Below are 21168 nucleotides of genomic sequence, written 5' to 3' on the forward strand. Positions count from 1 at the left end.
CTTCCATAAAGTGGAAAAATAACTTGTATTAGAATATGTAAAAATGTGAGAAAACATCAGATTAGCAGCATTAAAAATACCCCCACCCTCCACCCTCACCATTTTATGTTTATTCATAAATAATAGAGGCATTATGTATTCAAAGTGGCATTCAAAGGGTTAAGATCCTGAAAATGGTTGAACTTTTGATAGTTTTGTGCAGAGCTGGAGTGGTTTAAGAGATTAAAGAAGAAATAAACTTAAAAAACAAAATTATCTCCATAACGTGAGAAAACAACATGTATTAAAATATGTAAAAATGTGAGAAAACGTCAGATTAGCAGCATTAAAAATACCCCCACCCTCCACCCTCACCATTTTATGTGTTTATTCATAAATAATAGAGGCATTATGTATTCAAAGTGGCATTTAAAGGGTTAAAATCCTGAAAATGGTTGAACATTTTGCACTTTTGAGCAGAGCTGGAGTGGTTTAAGAGATTAATAAATAAAAAAAAAACAGAAAAAAATACTGATATATGATGCCTTTATAGCAGTTTTTTGTGCATATAGTGTATATTTATGACTCAGAAGGTAGTAGAATACAGGGATGCACAAGGGTTAAGTCTTCTGACCTCTTTTCTTTTTTTCTTTCATGTGATTGTTCAGCCTTTTGACTTTAATAGTCAACTATCATCTGTTTCTAACTGGCCTGTACTGACCTGAAGGACACACACACACATAATCTGTGTGAATATGCATTATTGAATGTGTACATGACATCCAGTCTGGGGGATATTTGCCATGTCTGTTCCTTGTTTGTTGTATTAACTGGGCTCATTTTCTATTTCTAGGTGACTCAGAGGGGACCTGTTCAGAGTGAATGGTGTGTGGAAGCCCTGGGATAATGACCTTCAATTAGTTCTAACTCGTCACTGTTCTGTGTTAGTTAAAAGGAAGACGGACACAAAAGACTGGAATTACTGAGGCACATTTCAGAGCTTCTTTCTGTTTTGTCAGTGGTTCAGTGCCCTGTTCAGACAAATCCAAAGCCCTATTACTGATAAAACAGTCAAAATAGTACGATGTTTGAGCTTCACAGCGTTCATTTACAATTCCACGTTTATCTGCACACACTGAATGACCAGTTATTAATGACAAAATGGCGTAATTCCATTTAACTTCATTTGACTGAGCCCAGCCTTTGATTAACGCAAACCCCAGCATTTATCAGACATGACCGACAACGTGAGCTCCAGAGTCGACACCCCAACCAACATCTCGCTGAACCCCAGCGTCTCCGTGTCCGAGTCCTTGGAGTACAAGACGGTGTCGGTGTTCCTGGTCCTGCTGGTGTGTGGCGTGGGCATCGTGGGTAACATCATGGTGGTTCTGGTGGTCTTCACTACGCGCCACATGAGGACTCCCACCAACTGTTACCTGGTGAGCCTGGCCATCGCAGACCTGACGGTGCTGGTGGCGGCGGGGCTTCCCAACGTGTCGGACAGCCTGACGGGGACGTGGGTGTTCGGACACGCCGGCTGCCTGGGGATCACCTACCTGCAGTACCTGGGCATCAACGTGTCCTCCTGCTCCATCACTGCCTTCACTGTAGAGAGGTGAACCGCTATGTCTGCGCCATTATTACCCCGCCATTGTTACCCCGCCCCCCACAGAGGTGTTGTTTTTGGTTCGGTTTGTTTGTTTCTTTGTTTGTCAACACTTTAGCAGCAAAACTATTGGTTCGATTCATACTACATTGGGTTTATAGATTGCCAGTGATCAAGAATAGATGTCATTACATTTTGAGAAACATCGGTCAAAGTTAAAATTTTTTAGGATTTTTTTTAAGCCCCCCCCCATTTACTTATAATGGGCAAAATTTCAATTGTCTGTAGCAGCAAAACAGTTGGGTGAATTCATACCAAACTGGGTTTATAGATTGCCAGTGACCCAGAATAGAACTGATTACATGTTGGGAAAAGTAGGTCAAAGTTCCAAATTTTTTGATAAATTTGTTAACCCCTTTAGCCCTATCAGCCTGCCCGCGAGCCAAAAAAATTATATTAATATTCATCTACGATAAAAATATAATAAATCAAGACAATTAATGTTTTTTTCAACTTTTGCTCAAAGTTTAGACCCTAATGTTAATAAAAGTACATCAAAAGTGTATTTTAGTGCAAACTTTAATGTTCAAACATGATTTTTAATCTTTGTGGGGTGAAATATTCGCTATTAAAAATCTCCGACACGAACAATTAATTTATGCATATCATTGTCAGTCCAGCCGAAAAAAAAAAACAGGCGAGGATAAAAAATTCCAATTTCTCTTTTAGTTTGTTACAGTTTACTCAGGCATAGTAATAGATACAATACTTTAGACAATGGGAATAGATTCTGTGAGGTCTCTAAATGTCCATAGACACCAAGAACATCCATATGAACCTTATTATTGTGAAGTACAGGGGTTGGACAAAATAATGGAAACACCTTAAAAAATCAACAAAATATCATTTAATATGGTGTAGGTCCGCCTTTTGCGGCAATTACAGCCTCAATTCTCTGAGGTATTGATTCATACAACTTGTGAATTGTTTCCAAAGGAATTTGAAGCCATTCTTCAGTTAGAATACCCTCCAACTCTTTTAGAGACGATGGCGGTGGAAATCGACGTCTTACTTGAATCTCTAAAACTGACCATAAATGCTCAATAATGTTGAGGTCTGGGGACTGTGCCGGCCATACCAGATGCTCAACTTTAACAGTTCTAGCTGTATGGATTGGGGCATTATCATCTTGAGGTGAAGGTGTTTCCATTATTTTGTCCAACCACTGTAATTCTTCATTTACTTTGGGTATGTCTTTTTAGCTGTTTTCCCCCTGAAAATATGGTCAGGGTTTAACAGGTTAAATCTTTTTTTCCCCATTTACTTATAATGGGTGAAATTTGAAATGTCTATAAAAACATACATTTTGTTTCAATTTACCTCAAACTTGGCACGTATATAGAGTGAATTGATATGCTGACATTACCGCACGCATAAACATGATGACATCAGCTGGATCGATGCCAAAATAAACTAGAATACATGTTAGGGGCGGGATTTGTTGTGCCTGACACCACATGTTGAGGATGTTTTTGACTCATGCCGAGTGTTCACTCCAGTGTTCATGTATTCAAACCTGTTCTCTTGCATGGGTTTGTTTTTTTTAGTTCCATATCAGCTAACAGTGGACACTCAGAAATGCTGAACATCCCAGGAATATCTTACAAATCCTTTTATATCAGGACACCCCTGAAGGTAGAAAAAATATGATAGCACCAAGTAACATCTAAGGATTAATATTACTGGAAAAAATTCCATATATTTATTTTATATTAGAAAAAATTTGCAATTAATCCCATGTTGACTAAATTGGACTCCATGCATCAGTGTCTGTATTTACAATGTAATTCATACCATTACTGTAACTTTACTGTTCTAGATAAACCTAATCTGCACCAATAGTTTTTAGTGGAAAAATTAACTGATAATTGTTGTTAGAGTGTGAGTGTTTTTCATTGAAAAGATCCAGAGTTGGTTCCCAGGGGCCTTGAATGACAACTCAGTGCTCCTAATGTGCTAATGCTAATGCTAATCATAGGTGCTAATATATCTTAAAATGTAATCACCAGCACCCCCCACCCCAACCCCCCACTATTCATTATATAAAAAAGGCCATTTTATGTTTTGTTTTTTGTTTTTTTTTTCATAAATAATAGGTTCATTATGTATTCGAAGTGGCATTTAAAGGGATACAATCTGTTTCGTAGTTTTGAGTAGAGCTGGAGTGATTTAAGAGATTAATGAAGAAAAAAAAAAAAAGTCATCAAATAGTCACTCCATAAAGTGAGTAAAAACTAGTGTTAGAATATGGTAATGTTATGCGAGAAAACATCAGATTAACAGCATTAAAAATGTTTATATTTCATAATTTTCACAGTTTATAATTTTCTGATTTTCTAACTCTATGAAAAATAGTTTAATAAAAAAATTAAATTGCAATGTTTTTTTTTTCATGCCTAAAGAGGAATAAAAACACTCAGGAAAAAAGGTCTTCATAATTTATGCATGAAAGGTTCAAACTTGAATATTTCTGTTTAAAATTCCGTCCGTTCGGCCTTTTAGTTTAACCTCCAGAATGACATCATGCCTTCTATCCTGTACATCCCATCCACAGATACATCGCCATCTGCCATCCCATGAAGGCGCAGACAGTGTGCACAGTGTCCCGGGCCAAACGAATCATCGCCGGGGTTTGGATTTTCACCTGCGTGTACTGCATGCTGTGGTTTTTCCTGGTGGACATCGAGGTTAATGAACAGAATATTTCCCTTAGTAGTTTTTATAGACTGTGATATTGGTCTCAGTCGTATCTGATGTGATCCCTGTGTCACATCCAGGTCACAGAGGATGGACATGTGGTGTGCGGCTACAAGGTGGAACGAGAGCTCTACCTGCCCATCTACCTCATCGACTTTGCCATTTTCTACGTCATTCCGCTGCTCCTCGCCATTGTGCTGTACACTCTGATAGCACGGGTCCTCTACCTCAGGTAACTGCATTATAGACATGAAGGTTTATATACAGCAGACATACACAGGTGCATCTCAGTAAAGTAAAATACCATCAAAAAGTTGATTTATTTGAGTAATTTAATTTAAAAAGCGAAGCTCATCTTTATATATACATTCATCACACACAGACTGATATATTTAAAATGTTTATTTCTTTTCATGTCTTCAAAACCCACAGTTCAGTATGAGCAGATAACACAGATACTGAATTCTGGGTTTTTATTAGCTGTAAGTTATATTCACAAAAATGAAAAGAAATAAACACTTGAAATCTATCAGTCTGTGTGTGATGAATGTATATATAAAGATGTGCTTCACTTTAAAAGGATTCTGAAGCCAGGAGCCAAGGGTGACCATATATAGACAAAAGAAAGAATGGAGCTGTGGGAGAGAGAGGGCTGATGGGTAAATGCTAATGGTAAAGTAAATGTTAGTTCAACCATAGAAGAACTATCTGTCAGAATGAAACAAAAAACAAAAAACAAAGATGGACCATAACATTTATTAGAAGGTCCAAATAAAACAAATGAGACCAGAATGATGCAATTTGGAGAATCTTGCAATATGAATTACTGCAGGTGTCAGAGTTTTTTTTTTTTTTTTTTAATTCAATTTTGATATCAACATTTCAAAAAGCTGTATCTTGGAAGTGTTTAGAAATAAAGACAAACTGTAAATTTGTAAATAAGAATCTGTTCTTAATTGCTTGTCTTGGCAATTAAGGGTTAAATAAATAAATAAAACTAGAAGCACTCGGAGAGCACAGACTTCCGCCAAGGCAGATCAGTGGCCCACCCACCCCCCACCACCACCAAAATTTAATCATTTGTTCCTTGTGCCAGTATCAACATTTCCTGAAATTTTCATCCAAATCCGTCCATAACTTTTTGAGTTATCTTGCACACAAACAGACACACAACTAAACCAACGCTGACAAAAACATAACCTCCCTGGCGGAGGAAATAAAATAAATGAGAAACATATTGGGTGTAACCCAAAGTTTATGATGGGTGTATTGTGACATAACAGGGTGGTGGCCATATTGGATTACATAACTTCTAGAAAAATTTAGCTTTGAACATACTTACATGGAAGTTTTCTTTGTGTTTTTGTTTTTTTTGTCATTTTATCTTTAAAATAAATGAACTTGAACATTAGTAGAAAGTAAAATACAGTAGGTTTTAGTATCTTTTTATCCAAATCTGTCCTTATCTATCCAAACTAAAACTAAATCAACTTTACTTACTTACTAAACCAGCTCAGGACCACGCCTTTAAACTGGATTTTCTTCTTCACTTTGAATAGAAACATGCCCTGAAATGGTGTTAGGATTGAAGGGGCACATGTCTGCAATCTGTTGGTGGGAGTTGGTAACAAGATTTGTCAACTCTATCTGGAATTATGGTCTGTTTCAGTCAGTTGTTTTGTGGCAGTATTGTGAGTTTAGCGCTTAAAGGGTAAACAGTGGGTTATTTACTCAGTTCCATTTCTTGTGTGGATGACGGTGAATACTTGAGGGTATTCCTGAAGTAGTCACTTTTTAAGAGGACACGAAGTCACCGCTGAGAGGCAGACAAAACAAAAACTACTGAGGGGGAATTGAGGACAGTGTTATTTTTCCAGGTGACGGGTGGGCTACAAACATAGATAACATTATATTATGATCTAAAACCAGCCAGTGGCGTTTTGACGAGCTGAGTCACAGGTAAAGCCAACAGGTGACTCCAGTCCACCTGAGACGGGTCAGCTCAGAGCACATCGCACCCTTTTGCTTCTTGTCACAAACTTTTGATCTGAACTGGGCTGAAATGACGTAGTACCCACCATGGTGCTCTTAACAAGCAAAAAATATCAAGAAACCAGACAGACCAGCCCATTAATGCTCGGATCAAGCACAGTCTAACACAGGGGTGTCAGACTCATTTCCTCTCAGGGGCAAAATTCAGCCCAATTTGATCTCAAATATGTCAGACCAGTAAAATAATAAAATATTAACCTATAAATAATGACAACTCCAATTTTTCTTCTTTGTTTCAGTGCAAAAAACCCCATTAAATTATAAAGGTATTTACATTTACAAGTTATCCAAACAAAAAAGATGTGAATTACATAAGAAAACGGAAAATTCTTAAGGAAATTAGTGCAATATTATGCTTGAACTTATCATTTATACATGTACAGTACAGATCAGATCTACAAAGGCACAAAACATTCAGTAACAGGCAGAATATTGTTAAAATTGCACTTAATTTTCTTTAGACATTTCAGGTTGTTCATATTTTTTTGTAAAAGAATAGTTTGTTCATTTAAATATTTTCATACTTTTATGTGTTGTCATTATTTATAGGCATAATGTAATACTATTTTTTTCACATTAAACCAAGACGGTAAGACAAGACAAGACAAGACATGATAAGTCAAGATAGGATCAGATAAGATAAGATAAGTTAAGATAAGATAAGATAAGTTAAGATAAGATAAGATAGACTTTATTGACCCACCGTGGGGAAATGACCCAGTTGACAGCCGCAAATACAAAAATAAAGTGCAAGGAAGACAAATAGAAAATATGCACTAGTAAAACAACAAATATCAAGAGAAAAAAAAGGGAAATCTGCGTTTTATATAAGAAAATTTGAAGTGATTATTCGTAGGTTATTATGTTATTATTTTACTTGAGATCATATTGGTCTGAATGTGGAACCTGAACTAAAACCACTTTGACACGCTTGACCAGGGGTGTCCAAACCCTGTCCTCGAGGGCCGGTATCCTGCATGTTTTTGATATGTCCAGCTCACCTGGTTCAATTAATGATCAGCTCATCATCAAACTCTGCAGAAGCCTGATAACGATGGAATGGCTTCCAGGAGTGATGGAAGAGGGAAACATCTAAAACATGCAGGATACCGGACCTTGAAGACTGGATTTGGATTTGACTGTTAGTGGCTGTTTCTCAATATCAAGAGTACAGAGTACAGTCTTGTGAACTCGGCGACCACGGTCTTGGTAAGAACAGTCCCAGAGAATGAACTTCCCAAGAACGCAAGTCCATCTGTATTTAGAATGGCTGCGTACTTGTGAACTTTCCTCCCTGTCTCTGCTGTATTTACTCCATCTGCTCCCTAACGTATTTCTCTCAAATCACCACAATGTCACTCGATTTGATTTCAATACATTTGTACTAGTGTTTAAATGTCATTTAAACATTTTGTACATTTTTCAAAAATACATGTCGTCAGTTCAGCTGGGCTTAGCTGTCCGGGTCCTGCTCCAGCCGGCATGAACTGCATCTTGGGAATTATTTACCTGCCAAGTCTACACCTAGGTTATTATCGTTGACGAAAACTAATGAAATGACGAAAACTAGGATTGAAAAAACATTTTCGTTAACTGAAATAAATAAAAACTATAATTAAAAGAAAAAAACTTTAATTAACTGAAACTGTATTGTATGCTTACAAAACTAACTAAAACGTATAAAAATTCTGGATAAAATTCCCTTCGTTTTTGTATTTGTTAATGTCAGATTGATATGAAAGCAATTTATTTCACTCTAGCAATTTTAGCTAGTGGCACCATGCGGTACTTCACGGTCCGTCACTTCTCATCACTTGTCGTTTAGAGTGGTCTTCTTGTCCCCACTCTACCTGGAAACATGGAGACTAAAGCTGGGAGAAAGCAGAGTCCTTTCTGGGATTTATTTGAATACGATGGCAAAGAAGATAAGATACAACAGAACTAAAATTAATACTAAAACTCAACTAAAACTAAGCATTTAGAAAAAAAAAAAAGAAAACTAATTAAAACTAGCAAACCTGCTCTAAAAATGAATTAAAACTAACTGAATTAGAGAAAAAAAAGTCAAAACTAAATAAACTAAACTATAATGAAAAATCCAAAACTATTATAACCTTGGTCTACACTAGTCACCAGCTGTGCATCCTTGGTTTAAGCTAGCTGACAAGAACAACATCCGGGTATTCTATGCGTTCTTGGTTTATGTGAACTTGCAATTGGAACAGTACTCGGGCCACAACTGATGATGTTTCACGAGAACGCAAGAACGAAAGAACAGGCAAGAACTCATGTTGAGAAACGGCCAGTATCTTCAGTGTAATTTTTGCCCTTCCTGCGGGCCAGATTGGACTCTTTGGTGGGCTGGTTTTGGGCCGCGGACCACATGTTTGCCACCCCTGGTCTAACATGTCTGTTGTGTCCTCCAGCCCTCTGCCCAACCACCCTGACACCAGTGCCACCACGCTCCGCCGAAGCTGCCGCGAAGCCTCTGAAACAGTGAAAGGAGGTCGTCAGACTCGACCAAAGAGCGCACTCTCCTCCAGGAAACAGGTTTGTGTTTCATCCCACGTCTGGTTTACTTCCCATTAACCCCATGTGCTCTCTCCTTTATTCTTCCTCCATCTTGTCTTATCTGAGGTGCAATAGCTGTATTCACACTTGACCCTGGTCTCATCTTTGGGTATGTGTGATATGCTGGGAGTATAGAGGCTGTGATTTCCTCTTAACGCTGTGGTGATGATGTCTCTGCTGGCTGTCGCCTCACAAAAGTGCCCTCTTGGTGGTTCTCTGTGACGGCTGTTATGAGCCTTGATGGTAATTGTGTTGGTAATGGCTTCTTTTCCTTGGGCTGAGCATTGAAAGAGCGTCCTTTCTGAGAAAAGCCTCTCATGCTAAGATTGTGAGATTGCGTGGTATCGCTCTGCTCGGCAGTTTTGTCTCTGTGCTCTTAAATGTAGATTACTTTCTCCCAGGCCTTTTGGTCTTGAAAGCCTTTACCTTCTTAAGCCTATAACCACTCACGAAGGTTATGACTAACTTTTTTTTTTTACCCAGAAGGGTGTACAATATTGTTCTTCTGAAAATGGAATGGCTTTGGAAAACCCATAGTTTTGTGTTGACTCAAATGTCAGAGGTTTTTGGAAAGAGAGTTAAGGCTTTAAACCAGGGGTGTCAGTTCAGGAGCCACATTCAGCCTAACATGATCTAAAGTAAAGAAGCGAAGGCAGAAGCAAAGACAAAAATAAGATAAAAGGAGGGAAACTTTAAAAATAGAAAATTAATTAATGTATCAAAACAAATGGAAATCAAAGACTAGACATGGAAGCAAGAATTGTAACAGTAATGAAATGTGTGGCATTACTAATTTTATTACTAATATTGCTATTTTTTTCCCCCATTTTTTCCCCCTTTTTCTTCCCTTTCCACTCCATCTTGAACATGTAGTAGTATTTTTAATGTTTTTCTTCTGCCTAAATTACTCTTTTCCATATCTAATCCCAACTTAATTTGACAAATCATATCCTCACCTTTCGGTTACGTTTCCCCAAATACAAATACATACACACACATATATATATATGTATGTAGGTACTGTATATATATATACACACACACACACACACACACACACACACACAAACACACACATACGCCTTTAACACCTTCAAACTGTTAAAATGTTCTGACTCTCTGCTTGTCTCTGTCTCATCTTGTCTTCATCGTTTGTATGTGATGTTAGTATGTTGTCCTTCACTTGTCATGTCTCCACGTCACTCAAATAAAGTAAAATAATACCATATTAACCAATAAATAATGTCAACTACAAATAGTTCTCTGTTTTATAGTGAAAAAAAATTTAATTACATGATGAAAATGTGTACATCTACAAACTATCCTTTAAAAATATGAATAAGAACCTGAAATTTTAACAATATTATCTCTCAGTTTTTTGATGCTAGTTCATCGCTCTTTGGAGTTGCACTTTAATTTTCCTTTTGCATTTGTCTTGCTACGTCTGCCTGAAAGATGCTTGAACTACAATCTCCTTGTGTTTTTTGTACAATGACAATAAAGTATTGAATTGAATTAATAATGGATTAGATTTCTATAGCTCTTTTCAAGGCACCCAAAGTGTTTTACATCATTGATCCATTATTCCTTCCCTCTCTGGTGGTGGTAAACTACGTTTGTAGCCACAGCTGCCCCGGGGGAGGCTGACGGAAGCATGGCTGCCAATTCACGCCAAACGGCCCCTCCGAACATTCATACGTATTCATATACCAGTGTGGGTGACACTGGAGGAAAGGTGGTATGTCTGAGGACACAACAGCACATGACTAGGACAGAGCAGGATTTGAACCACCAACCATTTGGTTATTGGATGAGTCACTGGAATTTATCATTTACACATGTGCATTACAACTTATAGATCACAGTGGATTTACAAATACACAAAATATTTAATAACAGGTAGAATATTGGTATAATTACACTGACTTCTTTTAAGACATTTCAGGTTGTTCATATTTGTTCAAATTATTCACAAGTTTTGTAAGTGGCTAGTTTGTAAATGCAAACATTTTCATATAATTTATTGTTTTTAAACTAAAACAAAAAGAAAAATTTGCGTTTTTCATTATTTATAGGTTATTCAATCAATCAACGTTTATGTATAGCACTTTACAACAACATAAAGACCAAAGTGTTTTATATCTAAAAGCATGATTAAATTATAAGATAGCAACAGTTTAGTCAAATACTATAAAAATGCATAAAACAATGAGACACAACACACAGTGGTAAAAAAAAGACCACAGATTTATAACCTTATAGTGTCTCAGTGGTAAGGGTTAAAAGTCAGTCTAAACAGGCGAGTCTTTAACCTGGACTTGAACAGGGACAGGTCAGGGAGGACTCACAAGTCAGGAGGCAGCGAGTTCCACAGTTTTGGAGTGGCAATGGCAAATGAACGATCAGCCCATAGTTTATACTGGGATCTGGGGACATTCAGAACCATCTGAGAGGATGATTGGAGGGCTCTGCTGGGGCGATGAACCGATAAATTCTCAGATAAACAGGGAGGAGACAGACCATTTAAAGCTTCAAAAACAAACATTAAAATTTTAAAATCAATGCGCTGGTGAACTGGGAGCCAGTGGAGAGAAGAGAGGATGGGGGTAACGTGGTTGATGTGTTAGTATTTTACTGGTCTGGTCCACCTGAGAGCGAAATGTTCTGTACGTGTCTGTATGTGAACTAACATCCTTGTTTGGTAATTTCTTCAGCGTAATTTTTGAATTTCATAAATTCATCCCACGGGCCAGATTGGACCCTATGGTGGGCTGGTTTTGGTCAAGTGTCACACCTGTGCTGTATATGAACCAAACCAAAACCTGTTTCTGTTTGATCCCAGTTGAAACCAGCCTCTTTTATTTGGACCACATTACGGTCCAGGTATGACCCCTCCATATGAGGTAGAAAACAGAATGAAAAGTCAGGATCAAAGCAGGTAGGTGTGAAAACGCCCTAAGCTGCAAACATGAGTCCATTCCTCTTGAATAATCAGATCATGCTAAATATCACCTGTAAAAGCCACACTTTAGGCAGCACATGTCAAACCCACAGTGAAGGTCAGACATCCAACTGAAGGAACAATAAGTAAATTCTATTTTTGCCATAAGGGACACTTTGAGGACACCACGCTCCACTCCTGCACAAATATGATGGTATTTCTACAAAGCATCACAAAGGTCAAATCTACAAAAAGAAAAGGCCAAGTTTTACTTAGAGGGATGAAAACAAATGCAGAGTTCTCCCACAGCTCAGTCCTCCAACCTTCTTAATGCCTGTAGGACGACTGAAGAAAGTGATAAGAGTCGGTAATGTCGCTCATTGGGTTCCATCACCAAGAGAGAATGACAGGACGGAATCTGTGGGTGAAACTCACAAAGCTGGTGATAATTTATAAAAAACACAGACCACTCTGACTAACAGCATGTTTAACACCACCTGGACACCAAACGAATTTCAGCTTCTTAATAAAATAACAACAGAGGATTATCAATGTCTACCAACTTCCATTATTTACATGCATTGTTTAAAATGTTCATTTTTAATGCTAATAGGCACAGGATGGATGGATGGATGGATGGATGGATGGATGGATGGATGCTCTAATGTGTTATATTTTTTAATTGTTAACTAAAAACCATCAGTGACAGTATTTCACATATATTTTATATTTGTTCAACACATCCTCTTGTATTTACTTTTCATAATGTATCTCTTTGTTGTCATCCTCATAATTTCATTCGGTATAAATTCCATAATTTCCTCTCACTCATTCATTCTTTCATAGTTTATAGATGTAAATGTTTTCATTGTGTCATTTTACTTTTTTCACACTAAAACATAGAGGACAGTTTGGAGTTGATATCAGTTACAGGTTACTATGTTATTATTTTGTTGGTCTGGTCCACTTGGCATCAGATCGGGCTGTAAAAATTAATGTTTGACACATTTGTCACAAAATATGGGGAAATGAATGATGGAGGTAAAAATGTTTGTTTTTGGGGTTTTTTGGCAGCAAACACATATATTTGTGTTCTAAAGGGGTTGAAACCACTCTTACTTCTCTGTCAAACTTGTATTTTTCATATAACTTGAATGTGAATGAAGCCCCTCCCCCTTGAGGTCACCTGTGGATCCTAATTACAGATACCAGGTGCCCAGTGGGCGGGGCCACCACAGCTGGACCCGCCTACCCAGATGATGAAGCACAGTAACATGCTTCTGACATCAAGTTTTTGATATCTCATCCATTTCATTTCCACTCAACAAGCTGCCATTCGACCAATTTGAGCTGTGACCACCAAAGCGTAAAGGCTGTCAGACTGGGGGGGTGGGGGGGGGGGGGGGGGGGGGGTGGGCAGCACAGGGGGAACTTTAATCATCTGTGGAGAACTTTACACTTCTGCAGCCTCACTATCCACACTCACACATCTCTAAGCTTTTACTTTTTCTGTATTTTACTGCTATGAAATTATATATTCTCACCCATTGCTAAAATATCTGTGATTAGATTTACTTCAATATACTGGTCCATTTGTTAGATAATATACACTATATGGACAAAAGTATGTGGACACGTTGAATTCAGGTGTTTCTTTTCTAACAGGGGTCTGGGATACAAACAATAGTGACTAATGTCAGAATATAGTTTTATATTGGGATAAATATGATTGCTTTTGTTAGTTTGGTTTGAATTGTTGTCAGATTATGCACTTTCATCATTAGGAACTGACCTCTATGGGTGGGATACCGGAGGGTTAAGAGGTTTCATGTTTGTTTTTTAAATAATTGACCATTAAATTATCCATAAAAGAAATGAAATATCTACAAAGGTATCATTATGTTACATAAACCATGGAATCATAAGGAGATTTAGGTCATTTTTCTACTAAAAAAACAAGCCTCTGTCTGTTTAACTGTTAATGTCACACATTCATGTTCGTTCAGTTGAATCCAGATTCGTTGTGTGATCATTGTCAGATGTGTTTGTGGTTAAACTGATGCTGATGGTGAATCTGAAGACACACATGTGTGATTTAGGCTACGTTTAGATGGTAACGATCTGAACTGAAAAGTGGCATTGTGTTCTCACTTTTAATTCCGCGTTTAGACGTGCGTTGTGGCGGAAAAATCTGCATCCAGACGGACACGCAGAAGTGTGTGAAATTTCCTATTTATGGACGTCGTATGAACACCAGGTGGCATCAGCACCACCAAGACCAAGCGCCTGTGTAGAACCTTTACTTCTGTCCCTGTTCTCTCCTAGCATGAAATACAATCACAAAACAAGAAATAGAACACTACTCTCTATAATGATTTGTGACAATTGGTGAAACGACTCTTGGATGTAAATTCGACCCGTTAGGGCAACTTGAAGGTCCGTCGCAGGGATATAATCCAACATGTTGTTTTCCTGTACTGGTGCATGCCTGTGATGTAAACTCTACATGATGAGAGAATGTAGTTTTGCGTTTTTTGTTTTTTTTTCCCAACTATATTTATTGGACATTTTCAATGAACACGACAGACATATCAATTCGTAACAGTCAATGCACAATCAAAAATGACATATCTGACTGTCAGCACCCATCCCATCTCATCCCACCCAACCAATCCACAGGCCAAAAAAAAAAAAAAAAAAAATCAATCAGTAAATAAATAAATAAATAAATAAAACCAAAAACAGAAACCATAAATAATGATAAAGGAACTCATATCGTAAAAGTAAAAACATAATTTCTCATTCCCTCCTTTCTCTCCTTTCCCCTCTTTCTCAATGATGTTTAATCATCTGTATTCTGAGGAAAATTTAAAGAATTGAAATACCGTAAAAATGGATCCCAAGTGGTATGAAATGATTTAATTGAGCCTCTAAGAGAAAATCTCAACTTTTCAACCTTAAGATTGTAAAGCAGTTTTGCGTTTTTAACCCTTTAGATGGTGACGAGAGAGTGGAGCATATTTAAGATTTTGACTCTGGATTTCACTTTTCACTGGTTTCACTTTTTTTGCATTTTCAACCCCCTAAAAACGCTGTTGGTATCTAAACAAAAAGCACATCTGATCAAATATTTTGTCGTTTTCACCCGAGAGCGTTGTTGTGTAAACTGGGCCTTAGTTAAATGTACAAGGCCGATCCTGCTCATTTAGGAAATATTAAAGTTAAAAGTGGATTAAAACTGAATTTTGTTCTGTTCTATTCCATAATATGAAATGCACATCTGTTTGAGATTTGTTCAGGCGAAATGTTTCATATTTAGTTTCTCTTAATTTCTGTGAGAATAATTTCTGTATTTCTGTCACTTGTTAGTCATTTATTTCTTGCTTTTTTTCATATTTATGCTGTTTTCAAGTCCACCAGATCCCTTTATTTGAATGTATGTGAGAGTGACAATAGTTTTATTAATATGTTCCAGATATCCTGTCTTGTTTTTTATTGGTATCGCTCTCTTTTGACGTGTGCATAGAATAGAAGCTTTATTTGTCATTGCATAATAAATACAATGAAATTGCACATTCCCCCCACATAATAAAACCACAATAACATTCATACTACATTCTTCTCACTCATAAATACATTCAATAAACACAACACACACACCGAAACACATCAATATTAAAATACTACTAATGCATAATGGTTGGAGGTTGGTTTTGTAGGTATTTCCACATACTTCAACACAAGGGAACACAATAAAGAGTCCAGAAAATGACCCAAATCTCTGCATAAATCTGTATATAGAGCAGAATGATGATGTTGTAGATATTTCATTCACTTTATGTGCATTCTAATGGAAAATTAAAAAAAAAAAAAAAAAAAAAAAAAAGCCAGGTGCTCAGATAAAGTGATAAAAGTTTACACCTAAATGAGTAATGGTTGCATTAGAGAAAGGTTAAACTTGACAAAAATGAGCAAAACTCCCACACATTGTCTCACCAGCTGTTGATATTATGAATCTTTGTTTTTAGTTGTTGTCTGACCTTCATGCACACCTGATAAACAACACCTGATGGATCAATAGTGACAGCGGTGGTTAATTGTTTCCCTGATGTTAATGGAAGGTGTCACTGCCGTCCACCGCTGGATGAAATTTTGATTCATAAAGTAATAAATGAAACATGATAAACCAGAGTTCAGCTTCTGTCAGGGAAAGACGAAAATAACACGTGTTGTAGAAATGGTATTGATGATGATGATAAGGATGATGATTATTAATAAATAGAGTTAATATATCCTGCTGTCATATTTTCCTTGGACAGTTGATATGATTATAGAACCTTATGACATGTTCAAAGTTATTCAAGGAATAAAATGATATATTGTGATACAAGGATAAAGTGATGGTGGTCACTTTATTTCCATAATTAACCCTTAAAGACCCAGTGCTATTTCTGTAGCCATTCCCAAAGGAATTTTTCTCTGTATTGAAGCCTTTATTGTAATATTATCCTCTGTGTTTCGGGTTTTTTCTCTAAAAATCTGACTTTTTCCAATTCAATTCACTGATCATATAAATGTTCATTAAAATTTAAAGATTAAAGTCAAGCGTTATTCTATCAGAAACAGACAAAACTGAAGAAAAAGTGACTTTTTCTGTAAAATCTCTCATTAACTGAACATAAACCCAGTGTGTCCATCCACTGTCATTGATTCAGCTCCATGGGTTTTACTGGTGAATCAATGTTGTAGAAGATGACAGTGTTTCCATGGTAACTATGGAGCCTCTGAACATCCAAATGGGTCATTTCTGATGCCCATGAAAAGACGAATAACTGTATTTTACATCAATTATTGACATGTATTGGTAGTATTAGCAGATCAACATGTATTAAAAAATCTACATGACTTGTTAGTTTGGGTCAACAGTGGCCGTTTGGGTCTTTATGGGTTAACAAATTTATTAGACCTTTCCCAATTTGTCTGAGACCATCCAGGTGTTTTAATGTCAAACTCATCTTAGTTCAGGCTCCTCCTTAAGTGAGTCGAACCAGTAAAATACTATCATAATTACCTATAAATAATAACAAAGCCAAATGTTTTAGTGTGAAAGAAGTAGAATTGTGTGAAAATGTTTAAATTTACAAACTATCCTTTTACAAATAATGTGAATGACCTGAGCAAATATGAATAACTTGAAATGTCTTTAAAGAAATATGTGTAACTGTACCGATATTCTGTCTGTTATTTAATGTTTTGTGCATTTTTAGATCCACTATGTACAGTATGTACATGTGTAAATGATCAATTGTGGCAGAATATTGTTAAAATTGCACTTATTTTTCTTAAGAAATTTCTGGTTGTTCATGTTGATCACATTTTTTAAAGGATAGTTTGTAGATGTAAATGTTTTCATATGTAATTTAAATTTTTTTCTATTATAAAACAGAGGTGTCAAATTAATTTTAGTTCAGGTTCCACATTCAGTCCAATATGATCTAAAGCGTGTCAGACCAATAAAATAATAAATAAATAAATAAATAAATAAATAAATAGTGTCTTCTCCAAACTTTTCTCTATGTTTTAGGGTGAACAAAGTTAAAAAAAAATTGTAATTGAAAGCTAAAAATTAATAAATAAATTGATTGAGAAAAAGTTGACATCTACAAACTATCCTTTAAAAAAGTGAATAACATATAACAGGCAGAATATTGGTCAAATTACACTTACTTTCTTTAACACATTTCATGTTGTTCATATTTATTCAGGTTATTCACATTTTTTTTTTGTTAGAGGATAGTTTTTCAATTTAATTTTACTTTTTTTACACTAAAACAAAGAGAAAATCTGTTGCCATTATTTACATGTTATTATGATAGTGTTTTACTGATCTGAACCACTTCAGATCATACTAACCTGAATGTGGAACTTGAACTAAAATGAATTTGACACCTGTGATTTAAATAAAAACATCTACAGTCTTAAAAGGGACAAGTATTTACACTAAGCCTGTCCTGATATAAGAGTCAGGTGTTGTAGAATTCTCCCGTGCAGCTATCGGAGGTGTTTACGTAAAAGGACTCCAGAGACCGAAGAGAAGATCCTAATCTAATGTGTTCAAGGGGTTCTGTCGAAGAGCGGAGGATTTGCATAATGTGTTTTGGGATTTCCGCTGAAGCTTAAACTGTAGATGTTTGCTCACTCTCAGTTCTAAAATAGTCACTTCTTTGCTCCTTCATTCAGATAATAGTACTTTAACCCCCGGTGTCCCACCCATAGAGGTCCACCAAAACACCAAAAGCACACAATCTGTGCAGTGATGCAGTAATGTCAAAATATTTATCATACAATTTGTTTTTGACTTTTAAAAAATATTTGTATGTCATCAACTTGAGCCATAAACAACAATACCAAATACTCAATAACTGTCATATTTTAACCCTTTAAATGCCATATTTGTAATGTAAACAAACCATATTTTTTGATGCAAAAAACACAAAAACTTTTTTCTTTAATATACTTCATAAAAAAACAAATACAAACAAACATAAAACCTCTTAACCCTCCATGTCCTGCCCATAGAGGTCCGTCCTAATAAATAGTATGCAGTAATATAAAACATTTTTTCATACAGTTTGTTTTTAACTTTTTTTTTTTATGCATTTCATCAACTTGAGCCATAAACAAAAATACTCAACGCTCAATAACAGTCATATTTTTAACCCTTTAAATGTCATGTTTGTAATATGAGCAAACCATATTTTTTGATGCAAAAAAACACCAAAAACTTTTTTTTTCAATGAACTACTTACACTTTTTTTTTTTTTTTAATTTTCCATCCTGGCATATGGCAGTGATTAACACCAACATCGATTAGTATACATTTCTACTTTTTGTGCTAGTTAAAATTTTCTAAAATATGTCAGTGTGCATTTTGTCCTCACTTGGTAGAAGGGTGTAGGAATTTAACATTATCTACAATGTGCTATTATTTTATGATTTCGCTTTTTTCTTCTTCTGTACGATACTGTTTTTAATTGTACAGCTCTTTTATGTTTTTAGTCTATTCTTGTATTTTATTCTTTTATTTTGGTTTTTATTTATTCTTATGTACAGCAATTTGGTCCACTGTGGTTGTTTTAAGGTGAAGCAGAAGTAGATAAGTAGTAAGAAGTAGAGGGAGAGAGCTTAATTGTTAATCTTCCCCTGTAAGCATCTGACAAATGCATAAATGTAAATGTAATGTAATGTGCTGATTTTAGAGGCTGCATCAGAATATTAAAAATAATGCCAAAATTAACATCTTTTAAATTCTGACTTAAAACAAATTATGAAAAATATTATGACCTTTTATAACCTGAAGTGCAAAATGTGCATAATATGCTCACCCGGATACAAGAAGGTTAAATATGCCTGTTGGTCACATGGACACACATGAGTAACACCAACACTGTCACATATATGAGGTTGAATCTTTCACCAACATGCAGAGTTTATATCTTCTCTGATGTTTTACTGATGATGCTATTTACTATATTCACTCCGCTAACATAATACAAATTGCGAAACAATAACACGACCTTCTCTAACATGAAGTGTAAAGTGTGCGTAATATGCTCACCCAGACACCTGAAGGTTAATGCATGGAGAATACTATAGGCTGATGTGGTTACTAATAGTGTCTTCATCAACAGTCTCTCCAAGGACATGTTGAAAATAGCGACGGGTGTGACTGATTGTTTCCTGAAGCTAACTGTGAATTCTTTGGCTCAGTGTGAAGAATCGTTCCTGTGTGAAACCATCACTGGACTCGGCCTGTTGCAAAAGAAAAAAAAAAAAAAAAAAGTCAAATATCCTGTCGCTGCATCATTACATTCATGATATGCAGATTCCAAATGCCAACCTCGGTGCTTTCGGTCTCATTATTGGGGCACAGACGTAATTAGAAAGCGTCCCCGCCTTTTTCGTGTCCAATTAAATGCTTTGTTGTGCAGACATTTACTGTGGTTATCTACCTGCTGAGGTGGGCTGTTGCTGTCTCGCTGCTTAAGGCACACAGACACAGACCTTATCTAAAATAACATTTTTCTGAGGGGGAGGTGTGTGGATGATGGTACCGGTATCACCCTGCTGCACTGTGGTTTAATTTTTTTTTTTTGTTCTGTTGTACCGTGAAAAGGCAGAGGTGCTTCCACGGTGAGTTGTCACGGTGAGTTGAAGACGGGGAGGGCGAAGGCTGCAGACGGGTGAAGGTGTGGAGCATTATGGGCCGGCGATAAGACTAATCACCGGAGTCTTACAGGCTGACTGCTTCTATTCCCACTCCCAGTCTCACTTGGGTTCAGGAATATCTGAGCTGTTACCATGGCCACCAGCCGGGCGAGGAGGGTGAAGGCACGCAGTTCACACAAATACACACTAATACACACATACATGCTTGGTGAATTACTCCAGCCCTATGGCATTTGAGGGTCAGTGGCCTTGATGCCCATTAATGTGTGTGTCCGTTGCCTATGGTTTGTTTTACTGTTGTATTTTAACCCTTAGATCCACCTCAGGCATTACTGTACGTTTTTCCTCATTTTTTAAAAATTCATTTCGTGATCATTTTTGCTGTTTTGCTGCTTTTGGCATATGAAATTTGGCAAGAACTTTTCTTTTAGTTATATTTTTGAAATCCAGTGACTTTTATACAGTCATGGAAAAATTTTTAGACCGTCAAAAGTCATCAAAAATAAGGGTTATGCAATCCAGTACTAACTCATGTGTGTATCATGTCACTAAAACAGACAGAAAAGAAAACACAGAATGCCTAAAAGCACTGTTTTTGTCAGTACAATGCCATAGATATTGATGTGAGAACTGAAGTGACTTAGATTATTATTAAGAAAACATGGAAAATGGATAGATATCAGCTCTGAAATTAAACTACTATGAACCATTTTTGTTGTTATCATTATATTTCTCCAAACAAATGTACCTTTAGTTGTACCAGGCATTCAAATGAACAAGAAATTGAAGAAAACATGGGGTGCAACTGTATGTGTTTTATACTCCGTCGATACATTTTGCACCCTCTGGTTACCTTTGAGGCAAAAATTTACACACACACACACACACACACACACACATATATATATATATATATATACACACACAGGGTGGGGAAGCAAAATGTACAATATTTTGAGGCAGGATTGAAAGACAGTGTATGACCAACTAGTTTATTGAAAGTCATGAGAATTTATTTGCCACAAGAAAA

General features: G+C 36.4%; 1 protein-coding gene across 1 annotated transcript in view; it reads left to right on the forward strand.

Annotated features, from left to right (window-relative positions):
• The window catches only part of trhr2 (thyrotropin releasing hormone receptor 2), a 45237-nt gene that overhangs the window by 12975 nt on the left and 11094 nt on the right, over positions 1-21168 (forward strand). The window contains exons 2-5 of the mRNA XM_030136923.1: positions 833-1597; positions 4203-4335; positions 4426-4577; positions 8824-8947. Coding sequence (XP_029992783.1) covers positions 1215-1597; positions 4203-4335; positions 4426-4577; positions 8824-8947 — 792 coding nt within the window. The 5' untranslated portion in view covers positions 833-1214. The remainder of the gene's footprint in view (positions 1-832; positions 1598-4202; positions 4336-4425; positions 4578-8823; positions 8948-21168) is intronic.

Source organism: Sphaeramia orbicularis, chromosome 6 (genome assembly GCF_902148855.1).
Source record: "Sphaeramia orbicularis chromosome 6, fSphaOr1.1, whole genome shotgun sequence".
Classification (NCBI taxonomy): Eukaryota; Metazoa; Chordata; class Actinopteri; order Kurtiformes; family Apogonidae; genus Sphaeramia; species Sphaeramia orbicularis.